At 46.1% G+C, this 14,334-nt stretch overlaps 1 protein-coding gene across 1 annotated transcript in view; it reads right to left on the bottom strand.

The window, feature by feature from the left end:
• Positions 1-8,605: 8,605 nt before the first annotated feature.
• The window catches only part of Osbpl11 (oxysterol binding protein like 11), a 61,056-nt gene continuing 55,327 nt past the window's right edge, over positions 8,606-14,334 (bottom strand). Inside the window, exon 12 of the mRNA XM_026787514.1 lies at positions 8,606-10,144. Coding sequence (XP_026643315.1) covers positions 10,082-10,144 — 63 coding nt within the window. The 3' untranslated portion in view covers positions 8,606-10,081. The remainder of the gene's footprint in view (positions 10,145-14,334) is intronic.

Below are 14,334 nucleotides of genomic sequence, written 5' to 3'. Positions count from 1 at the left end.
CCTCCTCCTCTTCTTCCTCCTCCTTCTTCTTCCTTTTCCTCCTCCTCCTCCTCTTCCTCCTCCTCCTCCTCCTTTTTCTTCACACTCTCCTTTTGTCCGTAAGTTCCACCTAACCTCTACCTGTCCAGCTACTGGCCAGTCAGCTTTTTTATTAGCAGGTGAGAGTGATACATATTTACAGTGTACAAAGACTGTCCCTCAGCAGTCCCTGCAGGTTTTACAGCAGGCAGGGAAAAACAATCGGGGTGAGGTAAAAATGAAACTCTGTCAACACGATTTGGGTAACCAGCGCTGGGCCAAGACTTCTTGGAGTCTGACCCAGACCATTTTACGTTAGCCATATTTAAGAACAATTCGAAAAGATGTTTTCTGATAACAATTAACTCAGTCCCGATTGCACAACAATTTTAAGACATGTTTACAGTGAGATTCTTTACAAGTGCAACTGTCTTCTTTGACAAGAATCGGAAACTGTTGACTCAGAGATCATGCCCAAGATTTGGCTTCCAGGGAGATTGACTGAGGTAAACACAATGCCTGAGAGTGCCAGGACTGTACCAGCGCTGAGATAACATAGAAGTCTCTTACTCTTACGTTGTTGTAAAGTGCAAACGACATCTCTGAAAAGGAGTTTATGGACCTGAAGTGATGCTTGAGGTTTTAGGAGGAAAGGGCCTGGGATAAGTAAAGCATAAATTCTGGAAGATATGGGCAGAGCCTGGCTCATCAGACAGCAAAGGATCACCAGGTTATAAACCACATTCATTCCCAGCATTCCAGGGACAGCAGGTGCGCGCCTTGTTCCCCTGAAGAGGGAAGCTTGTATGCTTAACTTTCATGGCTTCTCCAGTACTTTATCTGTGTGCACAAGACCTTTTGCCCTCTATAACTTCTATGCTTGGAACCTTTTCCAGGAGAAAACGAATTCAAGTACTGGTGGGCAGTTTTCTTCTATTTTTGTGCAGTACTGGGAATTGAACCCAGGGCCTACATACATTTGAAGCAAGTGCTCTGCCACTATGCTATATCTCCTGGACTAAGCTATCCTGGGTTACAGTATAGTTCAGTGGTAAGCGTTTGTCTTGAATGATCAGTGCCCGGGCTTGATTTCCAGTCTTGGGGAAAAACATCCTTCAAATGAGGAAAGTCACCCAATGGTGTCATTTGAAGAGGGTATGGTGGTCAGGAAGGAGGAAAGTTCGGTCTGTCTGTCTCTCTCTCTCGTTTGGTCATCTTGGTGCTTGCTGAGTTTTTTGTTTGTTTGTTTGTTTCTTGAGACAGAGAACTGTGTAGCAGAGGATGGCTTTAAACTCCTTCCTGATCCTCCTGCCTCTGCCTCGTAAGTGAGGAGATCACATGTGTACTCCCATGTTGAGGGAGCTGCGGGCCTCTTCCCACAGCCCAGCTCCTGGCTGCCTGGCTAGCTTATGCCCCGAAATAATAACACACAAATGGTATTCATTTAAACACTGCCTGGCCCATTAGCTATAGCTTCTTACTGGCTAATTCTCACATCTTGATTTCCCATTTCTATTTATGTGTGTAGCACCCCAAGGTGTCCTTACCAGGAAGATTCTAGCCTACGTCCATCCTGGGTTGGAGCTTCATCACGTCTGCCCCAGAGAGGAGAGCTATCAAGTCTGAGCTCACTTCCTCTTCCTCCCAGCATTCTGTTCTGTTTAGTCCGCCTACCTAATTTTCTGTCCTATCAGGGCCAAGGCAGTTTCTTTATTTAACCAATGACCTTCCTCCATCACCCCCATGGCTGGCTCAGTAGTGTAACTTCAATTCCCTTCCCTTTTAAACCTTAATTAAACTTTGATAAAAACTAATGAATGTACTAGGGACAGAGGTGGAGCCAGACAGGATGTCATGAGAACATCACAGGCTTCATCCTGTAGGCTCTAATCTGCAGTGCCTTGCCTTCTAACCTTTGAGGCACTTTCTGTAGGATTTTTCCAGAAACAGAAGTATTTGGTCTTAGAAATCTTACATGCTGGCCAGTCAACAGCTTTTCGGTCTGGTTAGGGACTTCACAGAGTCCTCTCAGGTCAAAGGAAGCTACGTACAAGGCCATCTAAATGCCAAGTTCAGAGGGAGGGATTCTAACCAGAATAAATAGACCACCTTTAGCTAAACAGAAGCATTTAAATTTCCAACTCTCATGAAGATAGCTATTTTTTTAATCAATGAAATTAAATAAAATTATAGAAAGCTAGAAAATCTGTATAGGCCAGACTTTATAGCAAAAAGCTTGCCCACAGTCACAGAAAGGAGTTCCAACCAGGGATTTGTAACGCGCATGCCTAGCCTTTTGCAACTGGAGGCACACAGATACTATCGCAGTAGCATGAGTGGATGTCGTCACCCGCTGTGCTCCTCAACAGTCAAGAGGGATGCCCAGACTCCGAGCATGACTAGATCCTGCCTAACGCAGCGAAGGAAAATGGGCACGTTCTGTGTGATTCCGTCATACCAAGTTTACAACACATAATATTCTGTGAGCCAACTGGGAGCCGCTGCCTCCCGGACAGAGGGAGGGCCTGGGAAAGCGAGGTGTGGTGGTAGATGCCAGTAAACTCAGCACGTGGGAGGGAGTTCAGGGCCAACCTGGGCTACTTGAGATCCTGTCTCTGTCTCTGTCTCTGTCTCTGTCTCTCTCTCTCTCACACACACACACACACACACACACACACACCACAAAACAGCAAATAAAAAAATCTCTGCAGGGTAGGGATACAAGGAACTGTCCTCAAAGTGATAAGAGGCATGGATAAAGAACATCACACTTAGTGGTGAAAGATTGCTTCTGCTCTAAGACCAGAACAAGGCAAGGTGTCTGCTGCCTCTGCTTCTGCTTGGGTTAGGGCTGGAAGCTGTAACTTGTGTAATAAAGCAGAATTAAGAAGATGCCGGGTCAGGCTGTCCCCTGCCATTGCCCTGCCTGCTGTTTCCTCTCCTGGTACTTGATAAATCTGTCAGGGGATGGCCAGAGCAAGCTGGCTAGGGAGACTGTTTCTCTCAATAAACTCTGGATTTGCTTGAGAACCCCTGCCTCAGTGAATAAGGCTGAACAGTCAAGGATTGCTGAGAGCAACTTCCAGCCTTCATATGCATTTGTCCATGCAGGCTGGAGAGATGGCTCAGCAGTTCAGAGCACTGGTTCCAGAGGACCCAGGTTGGAATCTCAGCCACCCGCATGGTGACTCACAATCATCCGTAACTCCAGTTCTGGGGGATCTGATGCTCTCTTTTGGGCTCCATGGGTACTGCATGCGCGTGGTATACAGATATACACACAGGAAAATCAACCATACACATCAAATGAAAACAAATCTTAGCCGGGTCTGATGGCCCACACCTTTTATCCCAACACTGGGGACGCAGAGGAAGGCAGATTTCAGGAGTTTGAGGCCCGCCTGGTTTACAGAGTGAGTTCCAGGACAGCCAGGGCTACACAGAGAAACCCTGTCTTAAACAACTAAAAATAGGGCTAGAGAGATGGCTCAGAGGTTAAGAGCACCGGCTGCTCTTCCAGAGGTCCTGAGTTCAATTCCCAGTACCCACATGGGGGTTCACAACCATCTAATAATGGGATCTGGCGCCCTCTTCTGGCCTGCAGGTGTACATGCAGAGCGCCCATACATAAAAGATAAAAAGATTAAACTGAAAAAAAAAGAAAAACCAAAAGTGAAATTGAATAAGGAGAGTAAAACTATTTATTCAGACAATTATTGTTTATGTAGAAAATAGGAGTCTACAGAAATCTACTTGACGTAATTAGTTTAATAAACTGTAGACACCAGTAAAAGATAAATAAATTAAATCGTACTTTAAAAAAAAGATTTACTTACTTGATATGTATGTATCTGTGTTGTTGCTATGTTGTTTGTTTGTGTGCCAGTGTTCCATTGCTGTGAAGAGACACCATGACCAAGGCAACTCTTACAAAAGAAAGCATTTAACCGAGGGCTGGCTTACAGCTCCACAGGTTTAGTCCATCATCACCATGGAGGGGAGCATGGCGGCACGCAGGCAGACGTGGTGCTGGAGGGGAGTGAGAGCTACACCCTGATCCACTGACCCAGAGAGCAACTCTGGGCTTGGCGTGGGTTTTTGAAACTTCAAGGCACAAGTCCTTCAACAAGGCCACACCTCCTAATCATTTCAAATGGTGACCAAGCATTCAAATCTGTGAGCCCATAGGGCCGTTCTCATTCAGACCACCACAGTGCGCATGTGCCCAAATCTGTGAGCCATAGGGCCGTTCTCATTCACACCACCACAGTGCGCATGTGCCCACTGTTATGGAGCAGCCAGAGGAGGGCAGTGGTGTTCTCTCTGACACTGCTAACTCCTACGAAGCAGGGTCTCTCCCTGGGCAGGGAACATGGGTTTTTGTTTTTTACTCAGCTGGCCTCAATCTCACAGAGATCTTAAAGGCATGTGTCACCATGCCCAGCTTGTTCTGGATTTGTTTTTTATTTATTACTCTGTATTTATAGCATAGAAAACACGGAGTGGGAACGGAATGAGGGACTCTACAGAAATCCTTACAGAGTGACAAAGAAGTCGCTTGTCCCCAGCTGACAACACTCACAGATGTGATCAATCTCTGTCCAGATGCTGCTTCCAACATTAATGGGATACTTTTTGTTTAAGGTTTTTCAACCTATTGACTGCCTTCAGCGAATGATTACCACAGCACACATGTAAACATTGTTCTGGGCAGGGGCGTGGAAGAGCTCATAGCTTAAAACTACGTATTTATTTTAGGAATTTGTTAGGAAATCATAGGCATAGTAAATTTGGTTACAAGATTCTTTTATTTTATTTTTTTAAGAAAAATGTTAGCTATATTTATTTAAAGTTTGTGAATGTTTTGTCTGCACGTGTGTTTGTGTACACACGCACGCCTGGCGCTGGAGGAGTTCAGAATAGGGTGTCGGATCCCCTGGAGTCAGAGTCACAGTTTGTAAGCTATGTGGGTTCTAGAAACTGAACTTAGGTCTTCTGCAAGAACAGTAAATGCTGTTGACCCCTGAATCATCTCTCTGGCCCCTACATTCTTCTTTTAAAGGCAGGTCAAACTTAAACAGCTGAGTACACGGTAGAGCGGCAGCTTGAGTAGATAATCTTAAAAGCTCGTAAGGCGTATGGTTGTCTCGGTCTGCTGGAAGTTCAGTCTCTCTAAAGGCAAAGGGATCAGGGGGGTTGGAGAGATGGCTCAGAGGATAAGAGCACTGACTGCTTTTCCAGAGGTCCTGAGTCCAATTCCCAGAAACCATATGGTGGCTCACAACCATCTGTAATGAGATCTGGTGCCCTCTTCTGGCGTGCAGGCATACATGGAGGCAGAGCATTGTATACATAATAAATAAATAAACCTTTAAAAAAAAAGGCAAAGGGATCAGAAATCCCATCACTAACAAAGAGCACACAAGCACACCCAACATGGTACAGGACCATCCTTCAAGCCTTCACTATCACCTTCAGGAGTTCAGCTTCTCCTGCTGAAAAGGTCATCTCATCTGGGCTTCTTGACTGCTAATGGCTCCCTCATAAAAGAAAGGGTGGAGGAGAGTTGTGAGACCCCCCAGTACCTAGCCACACCTCTCAGCCAGATGCCTGCGATTTTATCCCAATTGTAGAAGTCTTTGCGATCTTGGGGAGAACGCATAGACTGGGGAATTCTGGGGGGGGGGGGTTTCACCTATAAATTCAGGGGGAAGTCTGTAGTAATAGGTGCGGCGGGGCTGCATCTCCAGCACCCTGGCCGCCTCCGGCTAGCTTATGCCCCGAAATAATTACACGGACACTGTATTCATTTAATCACTGCTTGGCCATTTCTATCTAGCCTTTTCTAGGCTAACTCTCGCACCTGGACTAGCCCATTTCTAATCATCTGTGTGTAGCACCCCAAGGTGCGCTTACCGGGAAGATTCTAGCCTACGTCCATCCTGGGTCGGAGCTTCATCGCGTGTGCCTCAGAGAGCAGAGCTCTCGCCTCTGCCCGCAAGAGTGGAGCATCGTGTCTCTCTGAGGCGTCTGCCCCTCAGAGGAGAGCTGTCGAGTCTCTGAGCTCACTTCCTCTTCCTCCCAGTGTCTGCTCCTCCCACCTATGTTCTAACCTATCAGGTCAAGCAGCTTCTTTATTTAATCAACCAATGACCTTCCTCCATCAGAAGTCCTCACCCACACCGGGCACGGCTTCCAGTTCGGCTGCTTCAGGGACACACACACACACACACACACACACGTGCGCACACTCTGTAAGTACCCTAATAAACTTATGGTTCCCCACGGGGGGATGTTGGTGAAATTTAACTCAGGTTTCTCATTTGAACTGTGTCGGGATTGTTAGGGTGAAAATTCTCGAAACAGATATTCCATATCATTAGTGTCATAATTTGCTTTCTATTGCTGTGGTAAATACCATTACCAAAAGCAACTTGGGGGAAAGGAGGTTGTTTGATTCTACATAAAAGAAAGTTAAGGGCAAGAACTGAAGAACGTCGGGCGGTGGTGGCGCACGCCTTTAATCCCAGCACTTGGGAGGCAGAGGCAGGTGGATCTCTATGAGTTCAAGACCAGCCTGATCTACAAGAGCTAGTTCCAGGACAGGCTCCAAAGCTACAGAGAAACCCCGTCTCGGGAGAAAAAAAAAAAGAACTGAAGAACTATGGAGAAACACTAGTTTGCACTCTGACTTACTCAACCTGCTTTTTTATACAGCCCAGAACCACCTGTAGCACCACCCACAGTGAGCTGGGCTCCCACGTCAAACGTTAATCAAGGCCCCACAGCTGTACCCATAGAGCAATCTGAAGACGGCATGTTCTCAGCTGAGGTTCCCTCTTACCAGATGACCCTAGCTTGTGTCAAGTTGATCTAAAACTAGCTGGCACAATTCAAGTATGCAGGTCAACACCAGAGGGATCTGCCGCTGTATAAATGGAAGAGGTAGTGTGTGGCTGCAGAGACGGGAGCAGCTGAGGGCCTCTACTGCTTTTGCAGAGGACCTGGTTTTGATTCCCATGTCACGAAGGAGGCTCACAACTGCCTGTTACTGCAGCTACAAGGGAATCCAATGCATCTACTGCTAAGACAGCTTCATTCATGTCTGACTGGTACAGCGTGGCTGGCGTCAGGCCCAGAGGTAGCGGGCTGCACAGCCCTGCTGCTGCGGATCATATGCCCATACCCAAGTTAACTGTATTATTATTTTATTTAGCTGTCATGTTAGAGTTCTCTAAAGGGATGCAATCGGTCCCCATGATCTCATAGGGAGTGGCACTATTAGGTGTGGCTTTGTGGTATCACCATGGGGGTGGGCTTTGAGATCTCTTTTGCTCAAGCTTCCCCAGTATGATTTTCTGTCAACTTCCTGCTGCCTTCTGGTCAAGATTTAGGCAGCACCCCATCTGTCTGCATGATGCCATGTTCTCCATTGTGATAATGATGATTTTCACAGCAATAAAAAAACCCAAAGACAGGGCAGAGGTGTCAGATGAAAGTGTGTGACGTACACACGAAGGGGGTTTTTATTGGCTTCCAAAGTCTGCTCTGGGCATTCTTGCTTCTGTACATTAATAGTTAACTTCTTTCTTAAGACAGGGTTTTTCTGTGTAACAGCTCTAGCTGTCCTGGAACGCACTTTGTAGACCAGGCTGGCCTTGAACTCAGAGCTCCACTTGTCTGTCTTCTGAGTGTTGGGATTAAAGATGTGTGCCACCACCACCCAACACATTACTAGTTAAAATTGTGACCTTTGGGGGCTGGAGAGATGGCTCAGTGGTTAAGAGCACTGACTGCTCTTTCAGAGGACCCAGGTTCAATTCCCAGCACCCACAGGCAGCTCAGAACTGTCTGTAACTCTAAGATTTCTGACACTCTCACACATACATGCAGACAAAACACCAATACAAATAAAAGTAAATTTTAAAAAAAATTTTAAAAATTGTGACCCTTAAAACATTCGTTAAATATTGGTGCTGGTGAGATGGCTCAGGGGTTAAGAGCACTTGCTGCTCTTCCAGAGGACTGAGATTTGGTTCCCAAGACTCACAATCACATGCAACTCTGGCTCCAGGAGATCCAACACCCTCTTCTGGCTTCCACATGTGCAGGGCTGGAGAGATGCCTCAGTGGTTAAGAGCAATAGCTGCTCTTCCAGAGGACTGGGTTCAATTCCCCACAACCATGTGATAGCTCACAAGCATACATAAATAAAAATAAAATAATAAAACTTATTAAATCTAGGCAGGCATAGTGGTGCATGTTTTTAATTCCAGAACTCAGGAGGCAGAAGCAGGTGGTCTCTGTGAGTTTTTGTTTATTTATTTGTTTGTTTATTTATTTTGTCAAGACAGGGTTACTGTGTAGCCCTGGCTGTCCTGGAATTCTCTGCAGACCAGGCTGGTCTTGAACTCAGAGATCCACCTGCCTCTGCCTCCCAAGTGCTGGGAATGAAGGCGTGTGGTTTGTTTCCCTAGGGAGATTCCCCTGGAAAGAACTAATTTCCTTTGCAAGTGACGGGTGGGGGAGGGAGACGTGCATCACAAATATAAATTTCTCTCCACTCATAAAGCAGACGACAACATTGCTGTTCTCTATTTTTATTATTTTTCAATTTTCCCAACACATGAACTATAGCTCATTTCGAGATTTTTTTTTCAGTGCACTTCACAGCAAAAATGAAAAGGGAATCATTAAAATGGTTGTACACAAACCAATTCTTTTAATTTACAATTTGCTGAAAAAAATCATTGTTGCTGTTTTCATCCTTTTAACCCTTCTTAAGAAAGAGGTTCTCAGAGCACAGCCACAGCGGCCTGGCTCGGTGGCTGAGTGACAGGTGTGCGCTCCTTCCGCACACCAGCTGGAAGACCACGGGCAGGGGCAGGGTAAGGCACCACTCTGGGACAGTGAAGGGAGCTTGCAGTAACGGCCAGCACCACGAGGGGGCGCTCAGCAAACACTCAAACAAATGAAACCATAATTAGCACTACTCAGTTCATGGCCGGCAATTCCCACTAAAATATCAATAAAAACCCAACTTCTACCTGAGTGCACATTCCTGCCTCTATCTCACACTTTCCTCAGCTTCTAGATTTCCTTGGAAATGGAATAAACCCTACTTTGCGTGCACTCGGTCACGGACATAATTGAATTACTGACAGACATGAACAGGCTTTAGTTTTAACTTCTGAGTGAACAGAGGTCAGATAAAGCAAACTTACTCAGGAGAGCACATAATACTGAATATGAACCTACAAATGAGAAGAGGTACGGAAAAAGTAACAGCTTTGTTTTTTAGTATTTGCTATTTTTTTTAATGCCTTAGTTCTTGAGAAAGGCCAAAATCTCATATTGACATGAACATATTTTAAAAAATTGTCTCTTAAGTGTAATATTTAATAAAACTAGGTATTGAAAAATGTTCTGAAATTTTTCAAGTCAATGTTGTTTTCAAGTATATTAAAATGCTCAGAAGAAAAAAATTCCTCCATGGTTACAATTCTAATTATAAATACCCTTTTAAAAGAGAGTTCCAGCAGAGCAAGTGATGGGCTTCATCGGGCACAGGCACAGCCTCCAAAGGAAGAGGCCTTGGGATGTGAACACTGACTTCAGGCACAATGGCGCGATCCACTTGTAGGTCCCGCTAGTCTCCCTCTTGGTCTGGAAGAGCAGTGAGGACTTCAGTGTGGACAGAAAGCGAACACTCTGCAAGGGACCTGACTTCACTACAAAGGAACCAGAGTCGCTGAGCTCTCACCGCTGTCATCTGTCGCCCCGCACAAACAGGGGCTCGAGCAGATATAAGATGACACACGTACTGGGGGGGGAAGGCTCTAAGATGGTATTGCTCACGTTGGTGAACAGGCTGCCGAGAGGCCCATCACGTGTCCTAAACACTTTGGTCTTGCTGCGGGTGATGAGCTCGAGTAGGTACATTCGTGTTCAGCTAGTTTCAGGCTGTGCAGTTAGGAGGCAGGTCACTCAGTGCAACGACTCCGTCTGAGAGGGCTTGGGGATACAGGAGACCCTCATTTGGTCCAGTCTCAGAAAGCATGTGTCACTCTGCTGGCTGTGACGGAATTTCTTTCCAAAGGGGTTTGTGATAAACCCAGCCATCTCCCTGAAACAAGTAAAAGGGATTAAAGCAGCATCCTGCCAGCATCTCCAGGCAGAAACCCAGCCAGGAGCAACAGCAAAATGAGGATCCCCGATACAATCCCAGACCATGCTTGCAGCTTAGGGGGACACCACGGTTTGAATGTGAATGGTTCCCCCACAGGCTGATGGTGTGTTGAGGTTGAGGAACCTTTTAGAGGTAAGGTCTCACTGGAGGCCATGGGCTGCTGGGGGACTTGGGACTGTGGGGATTTTGTCCAGCTCTGCTTCCTATCGACCTGATTGCCAAGGTGACACAACTAGACTTCCTGAGCTCCCAGCAGGCCCCTGCCTGACACAAAAACAGACTACAGCCCTGAATCCCCACCCCCCCAGTGTCAGGGATTCTGTCAGAGGCAAGGAAAGGAACTGTTCTGTGTAGAAATACCGTTCCTGACTCTTGCACATTTAATTCTGCAGAGGTCACCTGTACAATTCTTCCATTTGCCAAGATTCTGCAGACCAAGCCCCACAGAACACAGGTAGCAGGCAAGCACAAGGAAATGTTCATGAAGTGCAGACCAGAGAGCAGAGGGAGGGGAGAGCTACGGCAGAGATGCAGAAAAGCAGACTGCGGCGGACAGAGCGGGATGTGGCCGCAGGTCAGGGTAATGAGGACAGCAGGCCTAGGTTTAGAGGGCTAGGAAACTCAGGCTGGAATTCTGCCTCTATCCCTACGTCTCCTTCAATCTATTCATAATTCATAATATCCTGTAACAATCAGGACTGTCTTCATAAGCCTTGTCTTTGATCACAGGGCCTTGTTTAAACAACGAATCCTGAGGACCACAATGCAAATCTACTGAACTTAAGTCATTTCATCCCCCCCCCCCCCCCCCCCCCCGACAGGGTTTCTCTGTAGCTTTGGAGACTGGCCTGGTACTCCCTACCTCCCAAGAGCTGGGATTAAAGGTGTGTACCACCACCAGGCTCATTCACCCATTCTTTCACACTGCCTTATGCCTAGAAACCCCTACTTGTTAACATCAAATGCAGACCTGAGTTTACTCTTTGTCCTTGACTCCAACTGTTTACTGCTCATTCCATGAAGTCATCTGTCTATAGATCTCAGCTTACACTGCTCTCATCATTTTATGAGATTTTGTTATATGTATATTATTATATATTATATACTATAAATATAGTATATATTTATTTAATCAATTTATGATGTGCTATCCAATCACCTTACTCTATGGACAAAAACCACAGGCTTTGAGCTCCTGGTGGGTGGCACACAGCTATAATCCTAGTACTTGCCGACTGAGGTAGGAGGACTGAGTGAGTCTAGCGGAAAGGAGATGCAAGCCATGAGAAGCCAAAGTTCTCATACAATATTTATGAAGTGCCTATGATATGCTAAGTGCTGTGGACGCTACCCCAGGAATCCCTGCAGCGAAGAGCCTGCATGAGCACAGAGGCTCACAACGCATGACTGGCAACCACCCTCAGCCTTACTGGTTCCCTGCAATGCTTCTCACCTGGGATCACACACAGAGCAAGGGCAGGCAAGAACAGCACGCACCTCTACCCTGTCTGTTACACGAATGTCAAGGCTAGCACAAGCAAAGGGACAAAGGGACCCAGATCTAAGCTTGCATTTCTCAGCTATGATTCCAGGGGCAGTCACAAAGAACATCTAGGTTGGAACAAACCCATTATTTCAGTAGACATCACAGTGTGTGGGGATAGGGGGCTGCCGAGAGGGTTTAACAGTGAAGATCACTTGCTGTTCTTGCAGAGGGCCCAGGTTTGGTATCTAGACCGCACATGGGTGATTCGTAACTGTGACTCCAGGTCAAGGAGATCTGACTCCCTCTTCTGGCTTCCTCACGTACCATATGTGTACATATGTGGTGCGCATGTACATATGCACATCAACACGCATACACATACATCTCAAAAAATGAGGTTGGTTCTCAGTATTGCATATAAATTATAAATGAGGGAGAGGTGGCTCAGAGGTTAAGAGCACTGACTGCTTTTTCAGACGTCCTGAGTTCAATTCCCAGTAACCACATGGTGGCTCACAACCTTCTGTAATGAGATCTGGTGTCCTCTTCTGGTGTGTAGGCATGCATGGAGGTAGAATGTTGTACACATACTAAATAAATAAATCTTTATAAAAAAATTATAAATGAGATGTTTACTTGTGGTGGTGATTTGAAGCTCACAGGGCATGGCACTATTAGGAGGTGTGGCCTTGCTGGACTAGGTTGGGGAGGAAGTGTTGCTCTCTTTGTGCTGCCTTTAGATTCGGTTACAGAACTCTCAGCTACCTCTGCAGCACCATGTCTGCCTGCATGCTGCCATACTTCTTGTCATGATAATGCACTAAACCTCTGTACTGTAAGCAGCCACAATTAAATGCTTTCTTCTAGAAGAGTTTGCTGTGGTTATGGTGTCTCTTCACAGCAATAGAAAACCTAAGACACATGTCCTGCTAGCAGCAAGAATGTCAGGGTGCTACTGGGCATGGTGGCGCATTCTTTAAACCAAGCAGTTGGGAGGCAGAGGCAGAGGCGGGCCGACCTCTGTGAGTTCTAGGCTGACCTGGTTGACATGGAGTTCCAGGCCAGGTAGGGTACACAGTGAAACCCTGTCTCAAAAAAGAAAGGGAAGAAGAATGAAAGAATGAAACAGGAAGCCGGGCGGTGGTGGCGCACGCCTTTAATCCCAACACTCGGGAGGCAGAGGCAGGCGGATCTCTGTGAGTTCGAGGCCAGCCTGGTCTAAGAGCTAGTTCCAGGACAGGAACCAAAAAAGCTACAGAGAAATCCTGTCTCGAAAAATCAAAAAAGAATGAAACAGGGCTACCCTTCAAATCCTGTTAATGCCATGTATGACAAGCGGAGCTCCTGTGCAGTGCAGATCTAGTTTTTAACAACAGACAGATCTGTTCCTGTCATACCCATTTCTTTAACCCAAAGTTACCTGGGTGTAATTCTGAATAGCAATTACAAATGTATATTTGTTCATAGAAAAATATAGTAGAGATGGTGGCTCACACATTTAATCCCAGCACTTAGGAGGCAAAAACATGCAGATCTCCGAGTTCAAGGCCAGCCTGGTCTACAAAGTGAGTTCCAGGACAGCCAGAGCTGTTGTACAGAGAAACCCTGTCTTGAAAAACACCAAAAATAAATAATAAACAAATAAATAATGAAAAAAGAGAGGTGGGGACTGGTGAGAGAGTAAAGGCACTTGCTACTTAACCTGGCACCCTTCCAACACGGTAAAAGGAAAGAATCAACTTGAGTCACACACTTCTCCTACCTCTGTATTAGCACAGGTGAAGTCCATCCACCAGGAAAAAAACAAAAATGGGGGGTGGGAGATGTAAAAATGTTCTGTTTGTTATTCCTATCAAGAAAAAGTTGGTAAAAGAAAAAGTACAGGTGCTATTAAAATGAATTATGGATTAAAAAACCTTTTATTATTACTGTATGTGCATGTGTGAGTGCCAGTCACGGGTGTGCAACAAGGCACACATGGAGCTCAGAGGACAACCTTCGGGAGCTGTTTCTCCTCCATGGCATGTCCCACAGTCAAACTTAGTCAGCATCATGCACCATTTCCTACTGGGTTATCTCACAGTCTCTATGTGTACATATCTGTGCCTAGGTGAGTTTATGTGTACTGTGTGTGCAGGTGTTTGAGGGTCCCCTGCAGCAGGAGTTACTGAGAACTGATCCCAGGTCATCTGCAAGGGTAGCAAATGTTCTTAAATACCGAATTAAACTCTGAATTATGGATTGCTTTGCTTTTTGCTTTCCAAGACAGGGTTTCTTCTGTCTAACAGCTCTGGCTGTCCAGCAACTAGCTGTGTAGACCAGGCTGGCCTTGAACTCACAGAGATCCCCCTGCCTTTGCCTCCCCGAGTGCTGGGATTAAAGGCATTAAAGGCGTTCGCCACTACGGCCCAGCCCTGAATTCTGGATTTGTGAGGGCAAAGATGACAGTGAGGTGGCTTTTCAGATTTCTTCTTCTGAGGATCATTAGTTTTCTGAGGAAGACGACCGACAGGAAAGGTGTTCTTCATCTCGGTGCTAGTTACCAGCCGCCCTTCTCTGAACCACCATAACAACAAATGCTTCATCTCAGTGCTAGTTACCACCCGCCCTTCTCTGAACCACCATAACAACAAATGCTTCA

This window comes from Microtus ochrogaster, chromosome 2 (genome assembly GCF_000317375.1).
Source record: "Microtus ochrogaster isolate Prairie Vole_2 chromosome 2, MicOch1.0, whole genome shotgun sequence".
In the NCBI taxonomy this organism is placed as follows: Eukaryota; Metazoa; Chordata; class Mammalia; order Rodentia; family Cricetidae; genus Microtus; species Microtus ochrogaster.
This window is presented reverse-complemented; position numbering and strand designations above follow the sequence as displayed.